Below are 27,899 nucleotides of genomic sequence, written 5' to 3' on the forward strand. Positions count from 1 at the left end.
ACCTTGTGTTACTTTAATATAAACATCAATGATATTGTGTTTCCTGAATATAAACTAAATTATGGCACAAAAGACAATTCAGAAATCTCTCTATCAAAATAGGCCAGCTAGGCTGAGACTGAGAATTTGAGTAAGTATATGAAATTGATAACCAACCTAGAGCTGATAAAGAACTGGTTCTATCTATGTTGGGTTACTGAAAGAATAAATGATATGAAGCAGACAAACTACTTATTGATAATTAAGAAAAATACAGAGTATAAAAAACTAATGTGGTTCATGATCTTAATTTATATTTAACTGGAAAGATACCAGTGTAAGAAGAATAAGCCTATAATCAGTAATGTCTCATTCACGCCACCCACCTTAAGAAAGGTCTTGCCCCATTATAAGGATTATAAAACTGTTTTTTGCCCAATTATAAATTATAAAACTGCTTTTCACATTTCTGTAAGATAAATGTATGATCATTGCAACCAAAAAATAGTCTGAATGTAATATACAGCAATAATAAAAATAAAAGTCATTAACAACAACAAAGTAAAAATTATTTAGTATTGAAGCAAAATAACAGAAAAAGAGACTGAGAAATGTAAAAGAAAATAAAATATAGCAATAACCACTATCATATAATAAACTGGAAGGCACTAAATTTCAATTACATTTACTGAAAGACATCACAAAATTTGAATTATTAGGAATTTATTATTGATGATATCTCTATGTTTCCTTCCACATTTGTCTAAATGAATTCAATCCTTAGGAATTTACCCATTAGTTTCAATTATTTTTTTCTAAGCTCTTTCATTATCAACTCTTAATTAACTAAACTAATAGGATAAAAGTGGTCACACATAACCCAAATCACTTTGAAACCATAGTCAGAGTGAGTACAGCACATAATTCCTTATCTATACAGCTAAATCCACAACCACATTATTATTGCCGTTTTCTCTGCCTACCAGGCCTAAAAATGTTGTCACTGAACTGGCTCAAATCCCTAAAGCTACGTTTAGCCTTGAGAAACTGCAAGCTTTACAGACCTTCTTTCCCCACTCGATTTCCTTCTAGGATTAACTAGAAAGCTAATCTTCCTTTCTGTTAAATGCCAGGTAATTTATATTTCCCTTCAGTACAAGGAGAATGGTGGTAGACTAGAAATACTGGGTCTCGGTAGACAGACTCAGTATTCTCCAGGGATCTGGGTTCATCTACCATAACCAACGAGTAGATCACAGCCACCTTTGACAAGGTAACCATAAACCTGAGCTTACCCTCATAAACCTCAGCCCAACCTAAGCACTTTCAAGGACTGACTGCAGAGGGAGGTGGGGGAAGTGGGTTGTTAAGATATGTACCAATCAACTAGTTCTGCCTAAATATCTAATTATCAACTAGTGCTGCAGAGGAAGGTGGGCTGTCAAATGCAATTAATTTTTAATAATACTATTATTCTACTTTTGTATGTAATAAGAGTCAAATGTAATTTCTGGTGAGTTAAACTTTTAGAATCATCAGAGATGATCCTAGCCCATTAAGGGAAGCTATATTTTTGACATCCTAACACAATTAAAGTGTTTATATATGCTTTATTTTCTACTATTTTATAAGGATAATACTTCTATGTTTCATCAATAACCATATATGTATATATAAAAAACAAAAATAGAAGTGAGTTATATCATATCAATAGATAGGCACATGCAATTCTACGAACAGACTCAATTGTAAGAAAAATATACCTGCCATCCCTGTGATGATGTTCAATGGTCTGACTGTATCTGGAGCGAGGTAGAGTAAGAAAATGACTGCAAGCATGGTAGAAACAAGAATATAAATGAGACTCAGGAAAGAAATGAGAAAGTACATTTTAATTTTTAAAAGTGAGATTCAAAAAAGATAAGCAGATAGTAAGCAAAGCAAATGAAAACTGTTACTGGAAAGCTTGCTCCTTCCTCCCAATGTCCATTGTAATATGGCAGTGCTAAAGGTTAAAATATGCTAAATATTCTAAAACAAAACACAAGAAAATGTAACAAATTGAGATTAAACAAATAATATTTCAAAATAAAATCTTATCAATTATCACTCAAACATCTTTAGCACCATCTATAAAATGTTATACAATACAGATGCTTTCTCATTTTTTAGAAGGAAAGGTAGAAAGAGAAAAATAATAAAATAACCAGAAAGCTTAAGAGGAAAATAATAAAAGAGGTAATTTCTAATACTTATCACACTTAGGAGATTTTATAAGGTTGCTATTTCTTTTTCAATCATTACTAATTAAAAGTAACTAAAAGAGTTTATAAAATTCCATTTAGAAAGGAGCAAACTGATTCAAATTCCTTTAATTGAATACTAATTTTATTTTGTAAATGTATCAGATGCTATCCATTTTCCATTCACTATGTTTATTATATGTTTATTACATGCTATTGGCTCTGCTACACTTCATGCCTCATGACTACCATAAGCCATCAAAGTAGCACATTGACCTTTTTACCCTTCTGTAGCTGATTCTCTTCTTTCTATAGCACTGATCTAAAATTTTTCTATTTTTTTAAGTCTTTCATGTCAAAACACTTAATTTTGGCAGAAGATCATTATGTTTCAGTAAAAAATGGAAACCAATCTTGGTCTCTCTCAACACCTCTAAATATAGAGTACATATATATTTATATCTCCACTTGTCCTCTTTTGCAGCAAACGAAGAGGCAATTCCTCTACTTGTAATCCTACTTCCCACATGACCTTGCTTCATTCATTTTTGTCTCATGCCTTCCCTTCCACAACTGCACTTAATCCTAAAAATAAAACTTCACTAACCTTGCCTTCCTCTGACTTTTTTTCATCATAAAACATCTTAGACATATCTACAATTCTTGCTACGACTTTCTCACTTCTCATGCTTAAAGCTTACTGTGATTTGATTTCTGTCTCTATCATTCTCTTGAAGCTGTGAATATTACCTGTGAAATTCTAAAAAGTCCTTTAATTTCCTCTTGATCTTCATCACACTCCACTTATCTATGGTTTTAGACAATGATTTTCAACCTCTATTTCTTGACACTCTCTTGGTTTCTGAAACACTATTCTCTCTGGCTATTAGAAGTTTAGAATGGATAACCAACAAGGCCCTATTGTATAGTCCAGGGAACTATATTCAATATCCTGTGATAAACCATAATGGAAAAGAATATTTAAAAATGTCTATATGTGTATAACTGAGTCATTTTGCTGCACAGCAGAGATTGGCATGACATTGTAAATCAACTATACTTCAATGAAAAAAAATAGTGTTTATATAACACTTAACTATGTGCCACATACTCCATTAAAGCTTTGTCTAGATCTCATTTGCTTCCCGTAACAACTCTTTGAGATACGGTCTAGTATTCCCACAGACAGAGAAACCAGGCTGTGAGTGCTTGCGCACGGCCGTAAAGTAAGTAGCAGGACTGGCTTCAAACTCTGGGCTTTCTTCAGCCAAAATTCAGGCTCTTAACATGTACACATTGGTCCGGTCTCTGCCTATTAAGTGCTTCTTTATCCATTTCACTTACTGATTCCCTTTCTTTTTATTCCTCAGAGACAGTGGTTTCCCAAGATTTGTTCCTCGACCTTCTTTATACTCCAACACCTTCTTTCTGGATAATATTATTTGCTTTTATAGTGTAAATTCTCACTTTGGTTTAGCCTTGATTTATCTTTGGGTTTCACATTTCCAGGGGCTTCCTGGGATCTCCACATGGCTGCTTGAGTGTCATGTAGGCATTTTAGAAAAACACATGTTAATTGTGAGACAAGCAAGACATTGGCCTATTTGGACATCTGGTGCTACATTTGTGAAATAAGGGGGCTGGAGCAGTAGTTTTCCAACTTTCTTTTTGAGCGGAAGACCAGTTGTTTTTCAAACAAAATTTTATGTAAAACCAATATTTAGGAATTCAATAAAATCAAAATGGCACTGCTACAGAGGGAGGAAGAAGCCTAGACCCTACCCATTTGGCTTCATCCTTACCTACAACAGCAATTCTTCACGTACCTCTTTAGAACATAGTACCCTATAATCTCTAAAGGCCCTTCTAGTTTCATATATAACTCTTTAATCCCCCTTTGGAATTTAATATAATACTTTAGCTATTCCTTTTCTTTTAATTCCACTTTCAACTAAGGATTTAAGTATTTACTTAATAAACCAAGCTTTAAAATCTCAAAATTTAACTCCTCCATTTTCCTTATTTTCCACATTCAATTGATTTACAAACATTGCCCATTCTAATGCCTAAATAACTCAGATTTATTCCTTCTTTTCCTTTTCTTCTGCCACTACCTTAAATCAGGCTTACCATGTCCACTGAAATAACCTTCTATTAGGTCTCCTTTCCTTCAGAATCCAACCCTCTCCTGGTCCACTCTGTCTATGGAAGTATATTTACAAAGTATGTTTCTGATCATGTAGGCACATTGCTCCAAATCCTTCAATGCCTTCCCATATCAAAAAACAAGTATATATTCTTTAAAATGGTACGCCAACTAAGTTGTAAGCTACATTCAATCTTCATCTCCTATTACTTCCCTTTTCCCATACCACAACTTTTTATCTAGGTACAACAGACTACCTAAGATTCTCTAAATATATCCCATACTCTCCTGACTTCCAGACTCTGTTCATGCTCATCACTCATCCAAGAATGCCCATCATACTCCCTGTCTCCACTTCATTGCCTTTCAAAATTCTTCTCATTTTTAAAGTCCAACTTCTCTTTGAAGGTCTTTCCAATAGATACAAGCAAGTAATTTTCTCTCCAATCTGTTCCAACACTACTATGCTTAGGCCTCCCAGTCCTCTACATTTTATAACTAGTTGGTATATTGTATAATTAGTTGGTATGAATTACTTAGTATAATCAGTTGGATCATCTGTTTATCTAGACCAGGAGGAAGCCTATTTTAAATCTTTGTGCATAATGCTTGACCCACTCAATAAATATATTTTGGGTTGAACTAAAAAGTATAACACAATTACACTGTTTTCATGGTCAACCTACTGTCCAAAGAGAGCAGTTGTTCACATAATCATAGAAACATTCTAGAACTGTAAACAAAAAATTACAAACCTATGTCGTATAAGAAAATAGGGAAAATGGTATCAAAAAGAGACTTTCTTGGCTTTACAAGAGGAGAAAGAAAATCCAGCAGTAGTGATGTTGGGATTTATTGCATTAAAAAGGAATCAACTGTCTCTGAAAATTACTTAAGAGTAACAAAAATGTGTAAAATTCAAAGCTTGTTAAAATTTTCATATCATAGAACATATATATCATCATCCAATTTCTAATATTTTCCTTGGGGAGGTTTATAATTAATTTTGTCTCTATAACACGAAAGAAAACATTGTACAGGAATCACCTTCATCAAGCAACAGTTTGTTTTATTTCCCTTTTTGTGATGGTTAATTTTATGTGTCAACTTAATTGGCCAAGGGGTGTCCACATTAAACATATTTCTGGGTATGTATGTGAAGGTGTCTCAGGATGAGATTCTCATTTGAATCAGTGGAATCAGTAGATTTCCCTCTTCATTGTGGGTGGACCTCAGGCAATCTGGTGAGAGCTTGAGTAGAACAAAAGTAAGAAGAAGGAGGAATTTTTCCCTTTTTTCCTGCCTCATTTTTGAGCTAGACATCTCATAACTCTCTGGCCCTCTGACTGAGATTTATACCATCAGCTCTCAGGTTCTCTGGCTTTTGGACTTGGTCTGAATTATACCACCATTTCATGGGTCTCCACCTTGCAGACAGCAGATGGTAGAATTTTTCAGCCTCCATATTCATGTGAGCCAATTCCTCAAAATAAATCCCTCTCTCTCTATCCAACCTACTAGTTCTGTTTCTCTGGAGAACCCTGACTATATACTTTTCTATAGATATGTTATACCTCTTAACCTAATCTGGTCATGATCCCGCCTTGAGATGGAGTGAAAAGTATAAAGACGCATCTATGAATATTACACAAATTAACCATACTGTTTTAGTAAGCCCCCTAAAATCCACTTAAGATACAGAAGTCCTTTGCTGCATCCAATTAGTACAACTTAAAAACATTTTATTTATACTTCTCTATTAAAGCATTCTTACTTTTCTCCCCAAATTAACAGATATTATAAAATCTAAGCAATAGTCATGAATATACATAATGAGTTAAAGTTGTTATATTACAAAATGCATTTAATCCAATTTGTTTGAAATTTTTAAAAAATTGAGCAGAGCTGTAATTCACTGTGAAAGAATAAAATAGAAAACTAAAAAAGTGACTAAATTTTAAAAAGAGAAAGAAATGAAGTAACAGATTCTCAAATCATGAGAAAAAAATATCACTATTCAAAGAACTGAACAAGATTACTGATCCAATTTCCTGACACACTCTGATTCTTACTAAGAAATATAATCTTCGAAGACAAAACAAAATTATATTTTTTATGAATTATCCTTCTATATATTTCATTAGCCTGAATGTTACCTTTTAGGACTAGCAGATACATAAAAAGGACTGCAAAAGGAGATAAAAATCTTATTCTTAAGTAACCTGTAGATTTTGAAAGCTAAGTTTCCAACAATCTCAACCTAATTCCAAACTTTCTGCTCTGTCTCTGATATTGTTACTGTTTTGCTACCTTATAGTTCCTAAAATATACTATGATTTAAATAAGCTAAAATATATTCCTGAAATATAATGAATAAAAAGTTGTATTGTTTTTGTACGATGAATTCTCTCTTTTCATTTACTTTCTCTATATTTTCAAACTTTCAGAGATGCATTTCTCTCATAGTTTATAACTGAAAGGACCACAAAAAGACTATAAATAGTTATAGGTATGTTTGGCACTTTCTGGTAGCTGGTTGCCTGATAAAGAGTAGAGAAATAGCATGTGTGTGAGGTATTTCAGAGATCCATATAACAGGGCATTTTTCTTTTTAGAATATAAATGTATTCATTGAATGCATAGAAGAAAAAAGTTTATGAAGTAATATATCTTCTGCCAGTGTTATGTTTTTTTTCTTTTTATGCTAAAAGTATACTCTATGGAATTAAATGCAACCAATATATTTCGGTCTCTAAGATAGACATAAAAATATGTACTGTAAGATATCTCTGACATGCTACAGAAATAGTATCTAGTACTCCACACTTATTCTAATAGTAAATTAACTCCTATAAACAAATAAGCTCTTGAAATATTTCTAATACTAAAGTCACATGGTTTGCCCCAGAAAAATGATGTTCCTTGTTGTAGCAGTTACCAGGATTTACCAGAGAAACAATGATACAAAAAGTATGGGCGATGAAAAGGAAGATGAAAGATGTCCATTACAATTAATCATTTTTAGTTAATATCCTTGTATCCAAGTTTCTGAATTACTTGTAATGAACCTACTTTCTTTTCAAAACATAACAGGAATTTGACTCATGAAAATAAAGTGAGATGTGCAAAGATCCAATCAAAATTTTATATATAATTTTTTTTATGTTACCTATAGGAAAAGGATATTGTTACACCCTTAAGTTTAACCAGGTACTACAAATTAATGCCAAATAGCATCATTTCTCACCCAATATAGCCAATGTAAAAGCCATTATCTTCATTCACACTTTCCAATATGTTTCCAAGTCCTGCATCCTTCGTACTGGGTCTTTCTGATGTACATGTGTATTCTGCCTCTGTGTCTTTGCTTTTGTTCTTGCCTGAATAAACATGCCCATTTTTTCAAGGTACAACTCATGTCCTATATTCTCTACAAACGTCTTTAAAAAACACCTGAATTGACTGATTTCTCTGCTTAATTGATAAGCACATTAAAATGTAAATTATGTGTAAGCCAAAAATCCTTTTAAAATGTTAAGAGTAAGCCACCTTTTTTGAGTACCATGCAACTGGAGGCACTATGTCACTTAATCTACCCAACAACCCTATAAAGTTGGTACTAATATTCTAATTTTATAGATAAGGAAATCAAGTGTTAAAGAGATTCGTTTTCACAAAGATACACCGCTAGCAAGTGGCAAAAAGCTTAAATTCAAACCCAATGCCATTTGGTTCCAAATCCTATGAAAAAAGTACATTCCATGAAATACTATTAAGGTCAGTGTGTCAATTCTTACTGACAAGAAAGGTTAATGCACCACTCAAAATACCTGAATTTTACCTACTCTCTCAAAGGAAATTCTCTTTTAGGCTTTTTAATCAACAGTATTATTGATTGACTCTATAAAATGCTGTTCATGAAAGTTCACTGTAAGAGGTCTAAAGTATTCTTACCTTCTAAATAGTACATAAAAATTACAATGCTTTCACATGCATTCTATTATAGAAAATCTTTTAGAATATTAGGATAAAACAGAAATTAAGAACCCATTGTTTAATAATATGATAGACTACCTACATGAATAATACTGTATTTTTATTTTTGATTCTTCATGTTAATGAATAATGATTACAAAAATAATTCAAAATTAATATATTAGAAATGGTTTTACAGTCCTATTTAAATGAAATTCTATTTTATTTATTTCAAAAAGGAATTGAAACAGCTCACAATTAAGAGTAATTATGATCTGGTAATGTACAACACAAAAGTAATGAAACCACATGGATCATCTTTCCCCAAAACTTCTGAATTACTTGAACATTTTTGCTAAACTAAAAGATTCATAAAGTTATAAAGTAAACAAGAAAATATGACATTTCAATTATGACTAATTCAAATATTAACTAATATGAAGGATTTAATAGCATTTTTCTGGTCACTAGCCTTAGGGCTATATGTCTTAAAATATTGATAAAATATTATGCATTTGATATGATAATGACTATTTTTGTTTGTAAGTATAATTCTAGAGGTTAATTTTATTCTATTCTTCTCTGCAAGATTTAGACCATACCGTATTATCTTCAGAGAAAATATCAAGTCCATTTTATATAAACTTGGAAGATTTAAAGCCATTTCAGACTTTTCTCCCTCATCATTTGTTTAACAAACATTCAATGAACAAGGAGTTTATGAATCATTACATAAATAATTTCCAAAAATTACTTAAGTTCTGTTAGGTATCAAAAAACTCATTTATTCACCCTAATATGACTCCTTCTTAATCACACTAACATATTCACTATTATTGTACTTGATAAGCATCAATTTCTATAGGTAGCATGCCTATAATTACCCCTAAAGACACAGACCACTATGAAAAAGTCAAATAAATGAAAAAGAAATAAAACATTACATTAACTTTCATTCAACACTAAGAAAGATATTAATTTAATAATTTCTTATTTCTTCTTAGATCTCAGACACAAAAGCCAACACTTGTTTGACACTATTAAAGACTAAGATATTCCCTATCTTTTCTTTTGGAAAAGTGTACTCCAACACAATGAAATTATAAGCATGAACTGAGTATAAACCTAGATTTAGATAAAACAATTAAATATATAAATATTGACAGCAAATTTTCATATCAATTGATTGAAAACCCCCAAGTGTTTTTACTAAAATTAGTTTAGGATGCATACAAAGAGACTTCTGAGTTCCTGTGTTATTTCATCATAATATTCTCAGAATAGTAATTTAAGCTTTCTATCCTAATCCTTATCTTAAATCCTTTTAATAGTTTTGGGGATATATCATAGCATTTTCTATTTTATATGTAACCAAACCATGAATTAGAGGGTTAACCAATTTGCTTAACTTAAAAAAATTAGTAGTAATTAACGTATGTATTGAAACATAGCATATTACTTCTAAGTATATCACATTTAATAGAGCAAATTCAGAGAAGTCTCTCAAGTACAGCAGCTGACAAGCATGATTCTTTAAGTTGCTTAAAAGGTTTACTGAAAGTCATGAGGAAAAACCTCTTCGTGAATCAGTTTTTGCGTCTGTTTCCTAAACAAACCAAACTTGTCTTAACACTTTTATATTAAAAAAGTCACACTTATTTCCCAGATGAATGTAAAAGACTTTAAATGTGTTGTCTCATGAAAGTATTTTTCTATATGATAATTGGTTATGATACGGTAAAAATAATAAAACATCTTGTTTTCCTCATGATTATCATTATAACCTCATGTGCAAATTCACTAACTTAACTGGTTTGATTTAACAAAGTACGAAAATTGAAAGAGCAAAATGAATTTTTTTTCTTACCAAACAAAAGGTTATTTTTGTTTCCTTGATTTTTTTTAATGACGTGGCAATCACAAGAATCAATGTAGGTATTGTAAAGGAAGCATATGGTTTTAGAAACTAAGATAAGAAATACCCAAGTTCAGGATGAAAATATTTTATGGTAATACCTTCTTCCTGAAGGCAGCAATTATAATAAGCTCTAATAGTATTTGATCATATTTACCTGTCTCTATCTGGAGAATAATGGTCATCCATGACACGATGTCTATCCATTCGGCTAATTGTATTATAATGTCCCGTAGTAGAGCGTGTCCCTCGAAGTCCCTGTTCCACATTCCGACTGAAATAGCAAGATCCATTAAATATCTTAATAGACCATAGTCACATATTATACTAAGAAACAAAGTTTATTAATAAAGATAGTAGAAAAAGACAAAAATCACTGTAATGTCAAGTCCAAGGTTTTTGTTTTGTTTTAACTAATAGGAGATTGCTGCTATAACAGAGGTATAACATAAAAGTAAGCTAATATCAATGGGGATGGAGATAAGGATTATCAAAACTATGAATGGATGACTCCCAGGTGTATAGTAGTGATAAGGATCTATGTAACACAGGAGGAGGAATAGATTTGTATGGTGAAAATGAGTTCAGCATGTTGCTTATAGACAATATATTGGTGGATCTTATTTTAGGGATATTAATTGCTATTTCTTTTAAAATCTAAACTGATGTCTTTAGAATTGATTAATGACTATTTTTTTAAGCTGCCATCCTTGGCCTGGATTGTCTGCTTATATACTTCTTTTTCATGATGGAATAAACCTTTTACATAAGCTCCTGTTATTACGGGCTTTCTATTATGTGCAGGTGAATCTAATCTAAAACCCATGCCAATTTTCTATTGGCATGTTCAAATACTTTTTCCCTGGTAAAAGTCAAGCATTCTTTTTTTTTTTTTTTAACAAGAAAGGACTTAATTTATTAAAGCTACAAATTCAAAATCTCTTTCTCTCTTGCACTTTAAATTTCAGATTACAAATCTTATTACTCTACTGATAGGCCTACCACATTTAAACAATTACTTTTCAGAAGACTTTTAATAATTTTAGTCCCATTTATAAATTTAGTTAATTCAACATCTTCAAACATTTTAAACTATGTTTGTTAACTTAACATATTAGATTTTCTCTTCAATTAATTGTCTAAATTAACACTTTTAAAGTCCTTAATATCCTTATAAGTTGTTAAATTTATAAATATAATAAACCTTTTCTCTTAAATAATGCAATACCATGTATAAAATTAAGATTACAATTTAAAATTCTAAGTCTAAATGCCTAAAACTAACTCAATTACTCATTTAAAATAAGTGTTATAAGGCTGTCATTCTAAGAGTTCAAATTTCCTTAAACATTGCAAGTATATAAAATGTGAAATTATGCACATACTTCCTGTTAGGAAACACATTATTTCCATGGTTCTTACTCCATTAAGGCTTTCTGTACTTAACTGGATTGATCAGAATTTTCCACTAAGCATAAGACTTGGAGTTGCAGATTTTCCAAGCAATTCTTCCCACTGCCCATGCATTCCTTTTTAGTCTTCTCATGATTGTTCTTAATTGTATAGCTCCATCAAATGTTCTTTTTTCCAATTTCTTAAATTATCAATATCTGTATCATTCATGAGTATAATTAGTTGGGTCTAACTAGATCTGCTCAATATACATATGAGACTGGAAGTTGGATCTTCTTTATAACTATAGCTATAAAATTATATATAGGTCATCTAAAGTTACAAAGTAGCCCATATTTCATCTTACTCTCATTATATAAGCTATTGATAGCAGGTATGTTTTTCCCTAAGTAACTTTTTTCTACAAGAATTTATTATCTTTGAAAATTTCCAATAATATTTTATGATAAATAGGCTTATAATATCATCTTACAAATAAAATGTTATGCTGTCTTACCTCTGTGGAGGAGGGACACTGGGTGACCAAGATCTAGTCCTTCCTATAACATCCACTCGGTGAGGAGACCCTGATGGTGAACAATAGTTTGATGACATTACTTGTTCTGGCACTGACAATGTTGAGCTTTGAAGATCTCGACCATTGTGTCGATAATCTAAAGGTGGAAATATTAAGATTATAGTTATCTATACACTAAGATCTCTTATATTTTGTATTTCACTGAAAAAGCATAAAATGTTAGTGAAGTTGAAAAGCTCTGAATATACTAAATGTAAAGCATAATGAATAAAGCATAACAGTAAGATAAAATAATATTTTATAAACACTTAAATTGAAAAGGAAAGACAAATATTCAAATATTTAGAGAGCTACTATGTCCAAGGCCCTATGCTAGGTAGAGTAAAACTTTTTTACACAGTTAATAATCTTCAGTAGAAGATTCAAGTTTATTCTAAAAACATTTTCATCTCTTCATTGACCTAGAAGAGCTTCAAATAATTCTCAACAATTATAAAGGAGGGAGTCTCCAATAAAGATGTTAAAAAAAAAAAAAGTGGGAGGGGATATGGGGATATATGTATGCATATGGCTGATTCACTTTGTTGTACAACAGAAACTAACACAGTATTGTGAAGCAATTATACTCCAATAAAGATCTATTTAAAAAAATAAATAAATAAAATGATTACCTTGACAAAAAGTTTCTAATTTCTATACTCTATAGTTATTTCTTTAAGAAATAAACAATATTAGAAAGCACTCTGAATACCATTTGAAGTAAATATGTAAATTCTGATATATTCCAAGCATTTGAAGTTATCTCCATATCCTTTTTATAAACATCAACATCAGGACTATGGTACTGTAGTTTTTGAAATGTTATCTTTCAAATGCGTTATTAAAATATGGTATATGATGAAAAAACCATGTCTCAAAAATTACACTGGATTTCAAAATAACAACATATAGGATATTACAGCAGTCTTTTTTCCTCAGTGGATTATTAAATGATTCACTATATAGTAAAAAAAATTAACAACAACATTGAAACAAGAAACCATGATGTTTCATGGTAGTAAAAAGTAATGAACCCAGGGTAAACACCTTGAATTGTGTAGGTTTGTGAAATACTATTCTGTAACAACAAAAATTTTTCCAGAGAGTACTAACCAAAATAATGAATGATTCCTGAAAAGTTTTTTTTCAAAAGATACAGTTCCTTTAACAGAATGGAAACATAATAACATGATCATTTTTTTGTTATCCTGGAAGTAGAAAATAAAAGAATTGAGATATGCCAAAAATGGCATCAAGATAAAGAGCTTTAATGACCTGAAGGAAAATATTTTGGGTGGAAAAAATCTGATGTGGCTAGATATTTAATAAAGAGAAGAAGTTGAACAGTCAATTAAAGGACTAGAACACAAGCAGGAAAAAACTGCTAACGATCTCCAAGCAAGAGATCATGAGAAATATGACTTTTTAAGGTTTAATTCACAAACCATAAAACATGAAAAATATTTTTGCAGTCTTAGTGAATTAATATATTGTTAACCCTTAGTGCAAAAAATAAAGACTAAAAGATAGTCATTGGGTTTTTTAAAAGTAGTACACTGGTAGCATGCAAACTGACTCATATTCTATCAAAAACTGTCCAACAAAAACTATCAGTCACTGATGCAACTGCAGCACGTCTTACATACAATAAAACATATTTTGTTCATGATAAAATTAGTTATGCTTATGAAATTTGCTGAGCTAATTAACCTTCAAGAAGAAGAGAATCAAACATTTTTATAATATTTTGAGTATAATATATATAAAAATTTTGCCAGAATTTATTAAAAAATAGCTACTTACCTAAAATATTAAATCATCAGATAAATTTCTAACCATAAATGAGGCAATATTTTAAACCACAATACCATAATTTCAAAATGTAGCTGCACCTGATACTAATCCACATAACAACAATGAAAAAATTTCAAAAAGTGGATTCAGATATTTGACATACTTGGGTATGTTAGTGATGTTAGAAAGATTTTTTTCACAGTTAGTGAAGTATAAAGAAGTTTCAGTTATATAACTTCTCAAATTTATAGTGAAATCCTTATTACTTAGTAGTTTAAAAATAGAAAATTGGTATTACTTATGAGACATCTTTCAATAGAATATTCAATCTAAGAACTGGTACAGGTATTCCAGCAACTAGAATTATTCAGTTTAAACTGCCATAGGCTGTTTCGGGGGAGGGGGCATAAAGAGGCAAGTCCTTTGTACCTCATTACATTTATCTACCTATTTACATATTTACTGGTAAATAATGATGAGTCACACTTCCTTATTATCACTATAAAATAATTCTGAAATTCTTACCTGATACTACACCAATTCCATCATCGCAGTCATAGTCAGAGACTTCACTATCACTTATTCTCTTAGACCCTATGAAGCAAACAATAGCAATAATTAAAATTGCTGATCATTTAAGGAAAAAAACCCCTCACCAACCTGAAAAACAAATGAAAGGATTTTGAATGGAATACTTGAGAATAAAAAAAAGAGAGAGAGAAGAAAAGTCATTTTGACCTTACAAACACCTGTTTTTACATATATTTCATTATGTGAGGGTATTATTTTTGAAATGTATAAGGTAAAGTTCCTAAAAGGATTAAAGCCTGAAATAATATTAAATATTAAATAATACATGTTAGTGATTTGATGCTGATTGATAAAATCTATTGGACAAAAAGCCGAGTCAAAAATAGCTCAATCAGGTCAGTTTTAGATGCTTTTAGACAAAGGCATTTAAATCTAGTAAACTTCAAAATACAAACAATGTTATATTCAAAGACATTCATGTGTCTTTTTCTAATATGCATGACTAATGAATTAAATATACCCAATTCTTTAATCTTTATTTTTCACACTCATGGAGAGGAAGCATAATTTAAGACATCTTAAATGTCCTTCCCTTACTATTACTTTAGTTGCTTTGAGAAAAATACGAGAAATAAGTCATCCACAAACTGACTTACACATTGTGAACTGTGTTATGTTTTCTAAGAAACAACATAAGACAGAACAATAATGATTACTATAATTCAAGAGCCCTGTGTCTGTTTTCCTTACAACACAAATCTATAACAAAACTTTAAAACGTTAATCATGCTATGGCAAAAATAACATTAAATTGAATTAAGTAGAGCTTTGATGGCTAAAGCAGACTGTCCTCACACTTAATGATGACACATATCACATATATAAATAAACATGTTATAATTTGTTTTTTAATCTATCTTTTCTCCTACATGGAGAAAATACCTACGTGCCTACAGGAATAGGCACACCTTACATAATAGAAACTTTTATTTAAAGCATTTTTCCCTTCTTTGGTATCAGAAAATATTTAATGATAAATGAAGACAGTGTTGCTATTTCAAAAGAGAACTTGTTTTGTCCATCTACTTACATAATTCATTACTCATTACATCGACTAAACTCTGTTATCAGAAAATAAATACTTTCCTGTAAGGTTTATAAAACACTGAAAGCTCATGTTGCATAAAATAGCAATAATTAAAATGTTCTAGGAATGCCCTCCAACATTTGCAACCTCCCCTTAGAAATACTCTCTCTATATTTTGTTGTAATCCCTGCCTTCTTGGGAGAGGGAGTCTTTCTTTTTTGCCAGGAACTGCAGTTCTTGTTTTTCTCCTTTTAATGATTAGGTAATACCTATCATTTTTGGTCATGTCGTCCCACTGAGTGTACTCACTACTATTTTTCTTCCAAATCCATATGTCATAAAGTTTTGGACCCAATTGAATCTGAGGCTCTTATAGCACCAGTTAATATGGAAACTACATTATCTGACAACATCCCAACAGAATGCTCACAAAAGGATTTATAGAATTAGGACATACATTCTAAATGAACTTGGGAGAAAGGAGGGATAACACAGATGAGGCTATTGAGGAGACTTAAGAAGAATTGCTCAGCTTGTAACAAGATTTCACCTTGTAAATGATCAAGGACAAAGCAATGATTAGTTTAATGTGCCAGGTACAGTACAGAGCATAAAGATTACGTGCTTTTCATATTGATCAAGGATCAGATCTGCCTTTAATGTAAAATAAGAATGACACCAGCAAAAGATGAAGTTCATTTTATCAGCCTTTATGAACCCTCTTGTGTGTGAGGGTGCGGGTGAGAGTGGGAGGTGAGGTATATATGTGGTTTGTAAATGCTACTGCCTTTCAGAATCTTGATTACTTTCCTGATGGAAGTCTTGACCTATTTTGATATTAATCCTATAGAGGCTAAATATATTGCAGTTATGTTCTATGTGGATCTTGTCACATTCTGATGAAATCAAGTAATTAAGTTTAATGTCACTGAATGGATCAATCTTCTCTTTTAAAGAGAAGAAATTTTAAAATTTCTTTAAGAAATTTCCTGAGCTTTTATACAAGCACAGAGATACCCTTATTTTCTTCTGAAAGTTTAAAAATTTTGCTCTGTGCATTTATATCCTATCCATCTTGAACTAAGTTTCTGTACGGCATGAGATATGGATGCAACTTCACTTTCTATATGATAACACGTATCTCAGCATTGTTTATTTAATCATTCTATCTTTCCACAATGATCTGCAATGTCACTTCTGCTATAAATAAATGTATTCTATCTGCTAGGATCTGTTTGGTGCTCTACTTCTTTTTCCTTGTACAGGCTGTTTATCTATAAACCAGTAACTCACTGTCTTTATTATTACAATGTTATATATTGAAAAGCAAATCGTTTACCTAATTATTCATATATTTGATATTTCTCCTTTGCTCTTCCATTTAAATTTTAGATTCAGGTTATCAAACTGCACAAAAACATACTATAGGGACTTTGATTTGAAATGCATTGAATCAATACATCAATTCAGGGGGAAATGGCATATTTTACAGCATTGTTTTACTAGCCATGAACATGGCATTCTCTTCATTTAAGTTTTCTTTAAGATCTCTCTATGAAATTTTTAACTTCAGTCACTCAAATTTTCCACATTTGTTGGATTTATCCTTTGTATCTTATCATTTCTATTGCTATTAGAAATACTGTTAAAATTATGTTTTCTAACCTAATTGCTCATAAACAGAAATGCAATTTTATTGTAAAATAATGTTAATCAACCATCTTGTTAAAGTCTCTTTTTTTCTTTACTTCTAATAAATTTATTATGGTTTAATTGGAATTTTTCTATGGAGACAATTTACTTCCCAGTCCTAATGCCTTTTTCTTTCTTTTTCCTGTCTTTCTATGCTAGTAAGCATAATACTGGAAAGAAACAGAGAAAGTTTACAGTTCTTTCTAAATTCTGATTTTAAATAGAATTTTTCTAATATTTATCCATTTAAAGTGATATCTGCTGAATTTACATTCTGTAAGATTGAGGAAAGTCTCTTATAAGTTCAGTGATATTTCATAAAGGATTTTCAATTTTTATTTACAATTCATTCTGGCCTGTTCCCTTCCTGTACTAACCTTTTGGTTTAGAAGCAAGGTTACACTAGCCCAACTAAATACTGAGAATTAGTCCTTTTTTATTCTCTGGGAGAATCTGTGTAGATTAAAAAAAAAAAATCTGTTCTTTGAAATTTTGAGAGAATTAATCTATAAAATTACCATGGTCTGGTGTTTCCTTTGTGGGTATATTTTATTTTATTATTATTTTTTTTTTGTGTGGTACGTGGGCCTCTCACTGTTGTGGCCTCTCCCGCTGCGGAGCACAGGCTCCGGACGCGCAGGCCCACCGGCCATGGCTCACGGGCCCAGCCGCTCCGCGGCATGCAGGATCTTCCCGGACCGGGGCACGAACCCGTGTCCCCTGCATCGGCAGGCGGACTCCCAACCACTGCGCCACCAGGGAAGCCCTGTGGGTATATTTTAAATTGCTAATTCCACTTTTTGGTAGATGTAGAATGACCTATTAATTCAAGGTTTAGTAAATTATATATTTTACAGGAATTTGTTCACTTTGTGTAAGTTTTCAAAGTGCTTGCTACAATGTTTAAATTTTATTTTATAATCTATTTTCTGATATATCAATTATACATCCATTTGAATACTAACCGTACCTTCTCTTTATTTCTTCACTACAGGTTTTTTTTGGGGGGTTTGTTTTTTTTGGTACGCGGACCTCTCACTGTTGTGGCCTCTCCCGTTGCGGAGCACAGGCTCCAGACGCGCAGGCTCAGCGGCCATGGCTCACGGGCCTAGCCGCTCCGCGGCATGTGGGATCTTCACGGACCGGGGCACAAAGCCGTGTCCCCTGCATCGGCAAGCGTACTCTCAACCACTGCGCCACCAGGGAAGCCCACTACAGGTTTATTTTGTAATTCACTTAAAGGATTAAATTTTGGGCTCCATAATCCTTAACTAGAAATTTGTTTCTTGTTTTATTTAGGTTTTTGCTCTTATTGTTAGGATTTCTTTCCTTCTATTTTTAATTTATTTCATTATTCTTTTCCTAAAAAACTGAATGAGTATGTCGTAATTTTCAACCTTCAAATGCTTTGTTAACATAAGCATTCTCCCCCAAGTACCTCTTTGCATTACACAAATATTTGTATGTAGTATATTCATTAAAGTTCAGTTCTAGGTATTTTCTTCTTGGGTCTTTAAGATATTTACCATACTTCATTAAATTTAAGACACTATTAACTGAATAATCCATGACAGTTGCAGAGATAATAGATCTTGAAAAAAATGTTCTTTAGAGTACAAGTTTATTTTTAAAATTTATCAAACGTATGGGTATAATTTATCTCTTTTTAAAAAAATTTACATAGTAACACTCTAGTTGAAGAAAATAGCCTACAGCATAACAATTCTTTGAAATTTGTCAAAAAATGAATTATTGAATAGTACATTAATAATTCTTACAAGTGTTTCATGGACATAACAGATGAATATGAATTCATCAAATGTTAGGTTCAGAGTTCTTCGACCATGAGATTAAATTTGTTAATTCTGTAGTTTGATTCTCTTCTATCATCCCTAAATTTTTGTTTGGTTGACCAATAAGTGATTGAGAGAGAATTATATTAGACTCTTCTTTAATGGTGGTACATTTGTTGATTTTTCTCTCTAGTTCTAATTTAATGCTTATTGAAGTTATTTCATTTATACATGCAAGTTTAAAATTATTTTAATAGATGTAAAAAAATCATGTGAAAAAGTTTAACCCCCATTCATGATAAAATGTATCAGCAAACTACTGAGAAGGAAACTTCCTCAAACTGATAAAGGGCATCTACAAAAAACAAATCAAAGGATTATACTATTAAAACTGTAAAAAGGGCATCACTATAATCAATATAGAATTAAAGACACTAATGTTTTCAAACTGTAGCTCTTTCTCCACAAATATTGTAAAGTACCTAATATTTTAAAATGACCTTAGAGAGTGAATATGAGTGTTTTCTGTCAAGGATATAGTTCTTTCATCTTTCTAAAATTAAAATTTCTGTTCACTATTTTAAAAATCACAATATATAAAAAGTTTTCAAGTAAGGAAATAGGTTAGTTGTTAAAATATTTCAAGATATTAATTAAAGCTTACATTTTTATTGCAGACATTTTAATAATAAATAGACAAATACAGGAAAGCCATTTCCCCCTAATTTTTTTCATCGCAGTTTGCTGCTTTCCCTAATATCTACTACATTTAACATCCTCCAATTCCAAAATACATGAATCTTCATTTATAAGCAAGATAGACATTTGTCTTTACCCTTCCAAACTTACTGTTTACTTCTCTCACCTCTATTTACTGAAATTCTACTTATTCTTTACCCTGCTAAAGGACAAGACTTGGCAGAATCTGTAAGAAGACAATGGTTAAAGAGCCTTGTAAATAATAGGAATCCAGGCTCTAGGACCTCTCCAGAGTCCAGTGATATTTTAGGATTCCAGGATAGTAGCTACATGATGCATCTGGGAAGGCGGGATGCTAAGTACCACAGCAACCAGCATTAGTAAAAATTGCCATGGGTAGACTTGGCTTCAAGTAACCATTGCACACTGGGACATATCAGTGAAGCTCAATAAGGAATAAAAATTAGTGGGTCTTTCCTGAACGTTGTCTTTTTTTAGAGTTTTCTAAGCCTAGGGTTTTTTTTAGAGGTTTTCTAGAACCTCTGTTGAGTGTTGGGAATAGGTAAGGAGAAGGAATAAGACAGATATTTGACTAGGAAAATGGGTACCTAAGAGTCAGATTAAATATAATTTTTTTTAAATTGTATTTCATATACATGTTTGTAAATAAGGGTTTTGCTTGCTACCTAAGTATAATGAATCTTTGGACCAATCACAATATCAAGCACAATAAACATAACAGGCAACTAAATATTTGTTGATGTCATTAAAATAATGTAGATTTCAAAAGAAAGCAAGAAAGGAGAAAAAAGACAAACCAAAAATAAATGATGTGTAAAATATTAAGCAAAATTTATAAGAAATTACATTAAATGTAAATGTAAAATTATCCCAATAAAAGATAAATCTTATCAGAATGGATTTAAGAAGAGAAACTCTACATTGTTTTCAATAGACAAATCTTAAATATAAGGACACAAAGAGGTGGAAGATAAAAGGATTGAGAAAGATATACCATTCAAAACAAGTAACAGCAACAACAAAAAAGCAGCAAACATCAAACAAAGCAGGTCTTAAGGAAGAAGTATTCCTAGATAGAGAGACACTATGTAATGACAAAATTATCAGTCTATTAGGAAAAATATATAACAATTCTGGATTTGTATGTATGTACCTAGTAACATAACTTCAAAATATATAAAGCAAACAGTGACAAATTTAAAAGGAGAAAAGTCCACAATCACACATGGAGATTTTAACATACTTCTCTCAATAACTGATGGAGTAATCAGATGAAAAATCAGAAAAAACAACCCAGAAAATTTGAAAAACAAAGTTAATAAACCTGATAAACTTGATATATGTTGAACATGAACCACACGGTGACAAAATAAACATTCTTTTCAAGAACATTTACCAAAATTGATTACATGTAGCACCATAAAGCAAACAACTAATTTTATAGATTCCAATTATTTAAAGTATGTACTCTGATAAGAGGGCAATTATGCTCAATATCGATATTTTAAGAATCCCTAGAGTTTGGAAATTTAACAATACACTCCTAAATAGTCCACAGGTAAATGAAAGTACAATAACATTATCACACCACATTAAAAATTATCTATGTATCCTTCTGAAATGAGGAGAAACAAATTAAACTTAAAGAAAGGAAAGAAATAACAAGAATAAGAAGAAAATTTAATGGAAAAGAAAACAAACATACAGCCTAGAAGTAAACAAAACAAAAAGTTCACTGTTTGAAACACTAGTAAAATCGATAGCTCATCAGCAAGTCTGACCAAGAACAAAAAAAGGAAAAGGAACAAATTACCATATAAGGGAAAAGAGGACATGACTACACATTCAATAGACATTAAATGGATAATAAGATGCTATTATGAACAATTTAGTGCAAATAAATTTTTTAAAAATTGAAGAAATATTCAAATTCTAAGAAAAATCCAACTTAACAAAGCTGACACAAGAAAACATAAAATTTTGAATAGTTCTAAATCTAGTAGAGAAATTGGAATTGGAACTGGAATTCAACACCTACACACAGAGAAACTGCCAACCCTGGAAACATACATGGTGAATACTTCTAACCACGTATAGAAAAAAGAATACCAATAATGTACATATTCTCTCAAAAAACAGAAAATGAGGATACACTTCCAAACACTTTATGAGGCCAGAAAAACACTGAAGTCAGAGCTTGACAAGGATATTACAAAACAAGAAAATAAAAGACATCAAATAAAAAAGAAGTAAAATTTCCTAATACTTTTATGAGCACAGCAGCATAACACTGATAACAAAAGCAAATAAGATGTTACAAAAAGAAAAAAAGAAAAGACAATCCTTCTCCCTCACTCTATCTCTCATGAATACAGTTGCAAAATTTCTACACATATTAACAAATTGAATCCAGAGATACATAAAATGATAACGCATCATGAGATAGCTGGGCTTATTAAAGGAGTGCAAGATAACTTTAACATTTAAAATCAATACAATTTACTACATTAGTAGAATAAAAGAGAAATATCATGTTTATATCCATGTGTACAGAAAAATACTAACACAACTCAAATCCATTCATGATTAAAAATTTCCGTCAAACTAGGAATAAAATAGAACTTCCTGAATCTCACAAAGTAGCACAAAAATCTTACAAAAAATATCAAAATATAATGGGGAAATATTTAAAGCTTTTCCCAAGGAAAGGGGAACCAAACATAGATGCCAACTTTTACTCAACAATGTCACTTCCACACAGTATTTTATTATACAACCTAGTCAAGGCATTAAGAAAGAAAAAAAAGCAAGCTATAACAATTTGAAAGAAAAAAATTGTCGTTATTCACAAATGACATATATTGTTAAATCAAAATTCAAAATAATATATGGAAAAGTTATTAGGAGTCTCTTAATAATAGTAAATAATAAATTTTATATCTGTATACCAGCATCGATCCATGGGATTAAGAATGAGTTTTGATCTCTACCTCACACAAAATAAAAAATTAATTCCAGATGAACTGCAGATTTAATAAGAAGAGTAAAGCACTATTCTAGAAGAAAACATAGGAACATATCATTATGATCTCAAAGAAAAGATTTTTTTATATAGATCATGCCAAAAAGAGCACTAACCTTGAAGAAAAAATTGAAAACTAAAATACATTAACATTTAAAACTTTTATCGACCAAAAGATCCCATTAAAGAGTGGAAAGGCCAGCCATAGAGTAGAATACATTTTCAATACATATATCCTATAACTAATTCAAATCTATACTTTAGAAAACACTCATAAACCAATAAAAAAATAAAGAACCCCAAAGAAAAATGGGCAAGACATTTGACTAGGCTCTTCATAAAGGGGGATATCTAAATGGCCAGTTAACCTAAGAAAAGGTTATTAGAGAAATGTAAATTAAAGCCACAATGAGGTAATAATGCACACCCACCTGAATGGGTGGGTGAAAACAACTAAAAATACCAAATATAAAGTAAGATATAAGGAAACTCAAACCCTCATTCACTGCTGTAGGAAGTATAAATCTGGACAGTTTGGGAAAACTTTGACAATATCTACTGTAATTGAATATATGTATGGCCTATTACCTATCTATTCTATTACTAGGTATATCCATAGCAAAAATGAACACATATGATTACCAAAATGCATGTATAAGAATGTTAACATAAGCACTTTTAGAACTGGCCAAAATCTGAATGCAAACTATCAATCAACTGTAGATTTTTAAAAATTAATTAAATAATTTAATTCAAAAAAATCAGACTTTAAATCAGACTTTAAAGCCAAGATAAGCAACCCCTTTGTATAGTTATTACCTCTGATCAATTCATAAGAAATTACTTAGACAAACAGCTTTCATAACCAACCTAAAAATAGGATATATTGGTGTATATTTATAGAAAGAAACTGTATATGGCAATGAAAATAAATTTCAATTACATGCAACAATACTGATAAATATTACAAAACAGTGGTAAGAAAAAAGTCACATGTAAAAGAAATATATTGTGTAATCTCATTTCTACGAAATTCACATATGTGTGCGTATTCCATTTATACGAAGTTAAAAATAAGCGAAAATATTCTATGGTATTTGTTATCTTGACGGGGGAATAATTACTGGAAGAGAGCAAGAGAGAGGCTGGAAGGATGCTGGTGATGGTTTATTTCTCGATGTGGGTGCTAGTTACATGGTATGGTTACTTGGTCAAAATTTACCCATGAGAATATTTACGATATATACATGTTTCTATATGAATTCTATACTTCTGTAAAAAGTTTACTTAAAAATGTGGAGTTCTGCCTCTGAGAATGATAGAATACCTTATATCGGACTAACTCTCCTGCCAGTAATAATCCTAAATTCTGGAAAAATATTTTAATAAAAAAATTGTTTAAAGATACCAGAGAACAAACAAATTCAGGCAGAAATTGGTAATATGACCTTTGAAATAAGAAAAGCACCTATTTAACCAGTTTTCCAGGGCCTTTCTAAGGGCCTTCCCAATTTGGTTCACTGCAGAGGAATTACTGCTCAGGAAAAAACCTCAGTCTTACAAGGCTAAGCCAAAGGTCAGAATTCAGAGTTGTGAGAGAAGATAGAATTGTAGGGAAATCCTGGAAATCCTGGAAATCCTAGAAATCCTGGAAAGGGCGAGCCAGATAAGGAGGAGACCCCAAATTTACACTCAGTGGTCCCAAAAATCCTTACCTAAATTACAAATTGCAGAGAGAAAGACAAGAAGAAACTCAGCAGAAAGCCACAGCTGAAAGACTAAAAGAGCTGCAAGAAAATTTCAGCAAATTCCTAATGTACAGGATACAGAGGTTGGAGATTAAATCCCATTAATTATAGGTTTTGGCCAATATCTTGAACTTTGCCTACAGTTCAAAACTAGACATAAGAACCACAAACTAGACTGAGGACTATACCTTAGAACTATGCAAAGAACCAAAATAGAATGAAAATAAAAACTTAACACATCTTTCATTGGTTTAGCATGTCTGCTAAAATGACATGCAGTAATTCTTCAAAATCCAGAGTCTCTAAAATGTATTAAACACAATATCCAGTACACAAAAACATTAGTAGATATATAAAACATACAGAATGTGACCCCTAATCAAAGGAAAAAAGAGAAATTTTAGTAAGCCCACAGAAGACTAAGATGTTGGAATTAGCAGACTTTAAAATAAACTATAGATATATTAAAGAATTTACAGGATTATATATATGGATAGAAATATATATTATTATTGTATTATATTTATACACATATATATTTATATCAACATATGCGTAGATATAATCTAATCCTATAAATTCTTTAATATATCTACATATACCTACACATATTTGTTTGTATACACACACACACATACAATAGAACAAGGGGAATTTCAGAAAGGATACAGAAACTTCTAAGAACACAAAATATAAAGCTTGAAATGAAAAATACAGTATATTTAATAAGACAACTCATAGTATGGTTTTAGCAGAAAATTGGACACTGTAGAAGAAACTGTCAACTTGAAGACAAGTAAATAAAAATATCAAAACTGAGGAAGAGAGAAAAAATGATTAAAATAAAAAACAACACAGACTCAATAACCTGTGGAAAAATGTCAATAGGTCTTTATACATGTAACTGCCGTCCAAGAAGGATAGAGGTGAGACAACTGGGTAGAGGAACTGAAAGAAATATTGGCCCCAAATCCCCCAAAATAGTTGAAATCCTGAGAAACCTTAATTATGAAATCATGTCTCTTTTATCTTACACCTTTCAATAGTATCATTTTAGTTTAATCTCAATGATTTGTTTCCATTCACTTTTCTTTGAAGACTTGTGGTCATGAGGGTGAATAAAAGTATAGTAGATACAATGTTTTCTATTTTAAAAAGTGAAAGGGGTGATATATTATACTTCTCCAAGTAAAGAATTAATATTTGAGATGTCAAAGAGATGAATCTGGTTAATATGAGAGAAAAAAAATGAAGGATCAAATTAAAGAAAACTCTGATTGGATCGTTATGGTTCAAATTGTGATGAGAATTGTTAATAAGATATCAAGGAGCCAGTGCCGGCAACACTGAGGCTTGTCTGCTAAGAGCTCCGGAGAGGGAGGAACCTGCTCCTACTGCTGGGGTCTTGGACAGCTCAAGTTTTTTCCAGCTCTTGTTCCAATCAGGTTTTTGAAGATGGACCAAAAGACCACAGTCACCCTCCTTGAGCTTGCTACAAAGAGTCTGCTGAATAATGAGCCTGCAGCTATCCATGCCCTGGACGAAATCCCAAGAGACCTCTTTGTTCCATTGTTCAACGCTGCCTTCTCCGGTGGGCATAAGACGATACTAAAGGCAATGAGTTGCGCCACCTCAGTTGGATTCACTGTATCTACCTTACTGTCGCCTTTCTAACAGAGATGTCACTGTCCTGTCCCAGAGCTCTCAGGCCACCCACCTCAGGGTATTGAGTCTCAGTAACAACCAGATCTTCTCAGAAGTTTATGAGCCCTTCCAGACTCTGCTGGAGAAGGTCTCAAGCACCCTGCAACATCTGGAGATAAACAATTGTATGATAACTGATTCTACTCTCTCTGTCGTCCTCCCAGCCCTGAGCCACTGTACCCACCTCCGTGTCCTTAGCTTTGCCTTCAATCTCATTACGATGCCTGTGCTCAAGAGCCTTCTGCAGCACTTGACATCCTTGATGAAGCTGAAGTATGTGATTTATCCTGTCCCTGTCCATTGCTACAAGGAATGGAATGACAGTTTGAACCGACAGAAACTTGCTGAAGTTCAGGCTCAGTTGGAGGCGATGCTGCACGGGGCACAGCGGAACCACATGAAATGGGCCACTCGTTCAGAGTGATTTCCACAGTACAGGGAGGTGTTTCAACACTGATGTGTGGCCATGAAAGCGTTCACTTTTTTTTTTTTTTTTTTTGCCTGAAACCCAAGTTTGTAGAGACACGTATGTAAAGTTCTACTGTTCTAGGAAACTGGGGTTAGGAACACTGGATATGTAAACTGATCTCTATAAAAGAGGAACTTTAAAAAGGAAATAGAGGAATTTGAAAAGTCTGCTGGATCTCTTGCCCACTGCCCTCTACATCTTCTGGTTACTAACCACAGTGTTGGGTATGTGACGCAAGCTGACCCAGTCATGGTACATCATTTCCTTATCCACACTGATTGGTTCACTTATCCATTTATGGGCACTTGACACAAGTCAGATCAATTGAAACTCTTCCTAGAGGTGGTAGCTGTTGAATAATTTTACCCTCTAGGGACCTGCAAACTTCTTGTGTTTCTGATTACCTCAGGTGGCTTATGAGAAACCGTATGCAACTAAAAGGAAACAAACTATGCCCACTACCTACTGGTATCTTCATCAGCATATTGCTGCCTGATTTCCCAGGTCTCAGACCCCTGGCTCAGTTATTCCTTATTCCACACACATTCACCAAGTATCTGTTATGATTTAGGTACTTTTCCAGGTGCTAAGGAAGATAAAGTCCCTGATCTCACTCAGAGTGTAGACATTCCTATGATTTATCAGTTTCTCTACTCTTTCTTAGAAGCCTTGGGAAATTATTTATTCCCCCATAACACAGTATTTTTTTCACTTTTTCCCCTTACATAGTCTGCTCAAATGATATTGGCCATTTTATGCTGTTGAGTAGCTGCTCAGGCCTCAGGTCATGGCTTAAACGTTACCTCCTCAGATAGGTTTTCTCTTACTTCCCCATTTAAGTAGATTTATTCTGCTGCTGCTTTTGCTTAAGGTACCATGTATATTTCCTTCATGGTACACATTGTTTCATATGTATTTGCTCCCTCCGCCCTTCCACTAGAGTTGCACTGCTCAGTATGGTGCACACTAACCATATGTGGCTTCTGAACTCTAGAAATTTGGCTACTCTCAAATGTGATGTACACTAGGTGTTGAATGCACACTGTGTATCCAAGAGTTAGTAAGAAACAAAGGATGTAGAATAACTAATTGATAATTTACATGTATTGTTT

General features: G+C 32.0%; 1 protein-coding gene across 49 annotated transcripts in view; it reads right to left on the bottom strand.

Moving 5' to 3' along the window:
• RIMS2 (regulating synaptic membrane exocytosis 2) overlaps positions 1 to 27,899 on the bottom strand; it is a 572,125-nt gene that overhangs the window by 200,840 nt on the left and 343,386 nt on the right. For 26 of the 49 annotated variants that reach the window (XM_067711541.1, XM_067711531.1, XM_067711540.1 and 23 more), the window contains 4 exons: positions 14,547 to 14,615; positions 12,168 to 12,324; positions 10,416 to 10,532; positions 1,743 to 1,808 (listed from right to left, as the gene is read on the bottom strand). In XM_067711541.1, the coding sequence (XP_067567642.1) occupies positions 1,743 to 1,808; positions 10,416 to 10,532; positions 12,168 to 12,324; positions 14,547 to 14,615 (409 nt within the window). The remainder of the gene's footprint in view (positions 1 to 1,742; positions 1,809 to 10,415; positions 10,533 to 12,167; positions 12,325 to 14,546; positions 14,616 to 27,899) is intronic. The other 23 variants (XM_067711534.1, XM_067711552.1, XM_067711550.1 and 20 more) reach the window with 1 other exon arrangement.

Source organism: Pseudorca crassidens, chromosome 17 (assembly GCF_039906515.1).
Source record: "Pseudorca crassidens isolate mPseCra1 chromosome 17, mPseCra1.hap1, whole genome shotgun sequence".
Taxonomy (NCBI): domain Eukaryota; kingdom Metazoa; phylum Chordata; class Mammalia; order Artiodactyla; family Delphinidae; genus Pseudorca; species Pseudorca crassidens.